This window comes from Terrapene carolina, unplaced genomic scaffold, assembly GCF_002925995.2.
Source record: "Terrapene carolina triunguis isolate 2854851 unplaced genomic scaffold, T_m_triunguis-2.0 Scaffold88, whole genome shotgun sequence".
In the NCBI taxonomy this organism is placed as follows: domain Eukaryota; kingdom Metazoa; phylum Chordata; order Testudines; family Emydidae; genus Terrapene; species Terrapene triunguis.
The window spans coordinates 1493103-1494573 of NW_020664439.1; the positions used below are offsets into that span (position 1 = coordinate 1493103).

At 58.8% G+C, this 1471-nt stretch overlaps 1 protein-coding gene across 1 annotated transcript in view; it reads right to left on the reverse strand.

Moving 5' to 3' along the window:
• PCCB (propionyl-CoA carboxylase subunit beta) overlaps positions 1 to 1091 on the reverse strand; it is a 67049-nt gene extending 65958 nt beyond the window's left edge. The window contains 5 exon segments of the mRNA XM_026649888.1: positions 89 to 303; positions 306 to 392; positions 395 to 502; positions 505 to 556; positions 558 to 1091. Coding sequence (XP_026505673.1) covers positions 89 to 303; positions 306 to 392; positions 395 to 502; positions 505 to 556; positions 558 to 659 — 564 coding nt within the window. The 5' untranslated portion in view covers positions 660 to 1091.
• Positions 1092 to 1471: the final 380 nt, after the last annotated feature.

The window sequence follows — 1471 nt, forward strand, 5'->3', positions numbered from 1 at the left end:
GATGGCAGGGTGGGGCTGGTGTCAGGACCAGGGGTACCGGCGCGGATCAGGGACAGGCGGGGGAGGCCAGGCCGGCGGAGCTGCTCACCCGTTTGTGCTGCGCATCGATGCGGGCCTGGCCGCCCCCCAGCAGCGCGGCGCGACGCTTCTCGGCGATGCGCTCGGGCACGGAGCCGGGGGCGCCGGCCGAGCGGGATCGGACCAGCCGCGTCCGCGAGACCGGCAGGAGCCGGGGCAAGAGTCGTAGCGCTGCCATGGCTGAGAGCAGCACGGCGCATGCGCAGGGGCGGGGCATTCGCGCGGGCCAGGCTCGAGGAAAGGCCGCAGCAGCCCAGCTTGGGCGTCGATGAGGGACGAGGCGGGCAGCGCTGTCTGACGCTCTGCCTCGCCGCCCTGACGAGCTCAGCAACCCCGCCAGAGACAGCACGTGCCAGCCTGGCCAGTGAGAGCGGCCCGGCCCCGGCTTCCTAGCGCTGCGCTGCGCTGGCCGGGCCAGCCCCACCCTCCCCCTCAGCCGGCCGAGCCGACCAACGGCCCAGGCGTCTGTACTCAGCCCGGCGGGACGCTGGGGATTTGAAGTGCAGCCCTTTGTTTCCCCGCCCGTCGGATCCAGTCCGTTCGGCGGGAAAAGGCTGATTTGCTGGAGCAAAACGTTTCATCACCTAATTTACAAGAGAGCAGGTGGGTGAGGGAATAACTTTTATTAGCCCAAGGTCTGTCGGTGGGGGAGGGAAGCTTTGCAGCTACTCCAAGCGCTTCTTCGCCTAATTTACTGCAGAGTCAACACCACTCTTGCCAAAACACAAGCAAGTTTATGTTGGAAACCTGCCAGTCTTGCAAGGGCAGCTGCCTCCCCACAGGGAGCCTAGCAGCCCCCGGCGTCTCTGGCTGGAGCCAGGGCTCTGCAGCAAAGAGCTTGCCGAGCCCCAGAGCAAGACTCCCTACTCCACAGCAGTAGCCTTAGGAAGCCTGACGGAAGCCAGGGCTCTCCAGGCTGCTAAGCTCCATGCTCTGTGGCAAGGACCAAGCTGGGCCTGGGACTTTATAGAATATATCTGAGGGTGTGAGGGAGATTCCCAAACCTGAGCCATTCTTTGTAGGTAATAAATCTGAGGAACTGTCCCAGATTGATGTGTCAGTAGAGATGGTTTTTAGAACAAATTGATAAACCAAACAAGTATCAGAGGGGTAGCTGTGTTAGTCTGGATCTGTGAAAAGCAACAGAGAGTCCTGGGGCACCTTTAAGATTAACAGATGTATTGGAGCATACCCACGAAAGCTTATGCTCCAATACATCTGTTAGTCTTAAAGGTGTCCCAGGACTCTGTTGCTTTTTATAAACCAAAGAGTAAGTCACCAGGACCAGATGCTATTCACTAAAGAGTTCCGAGGGAACTCAAATGTGAAATTGCAGAACTACTAACTGTGGCATGTAACCTATCATTTAAATCAGCTTCTGTACCAGATGACT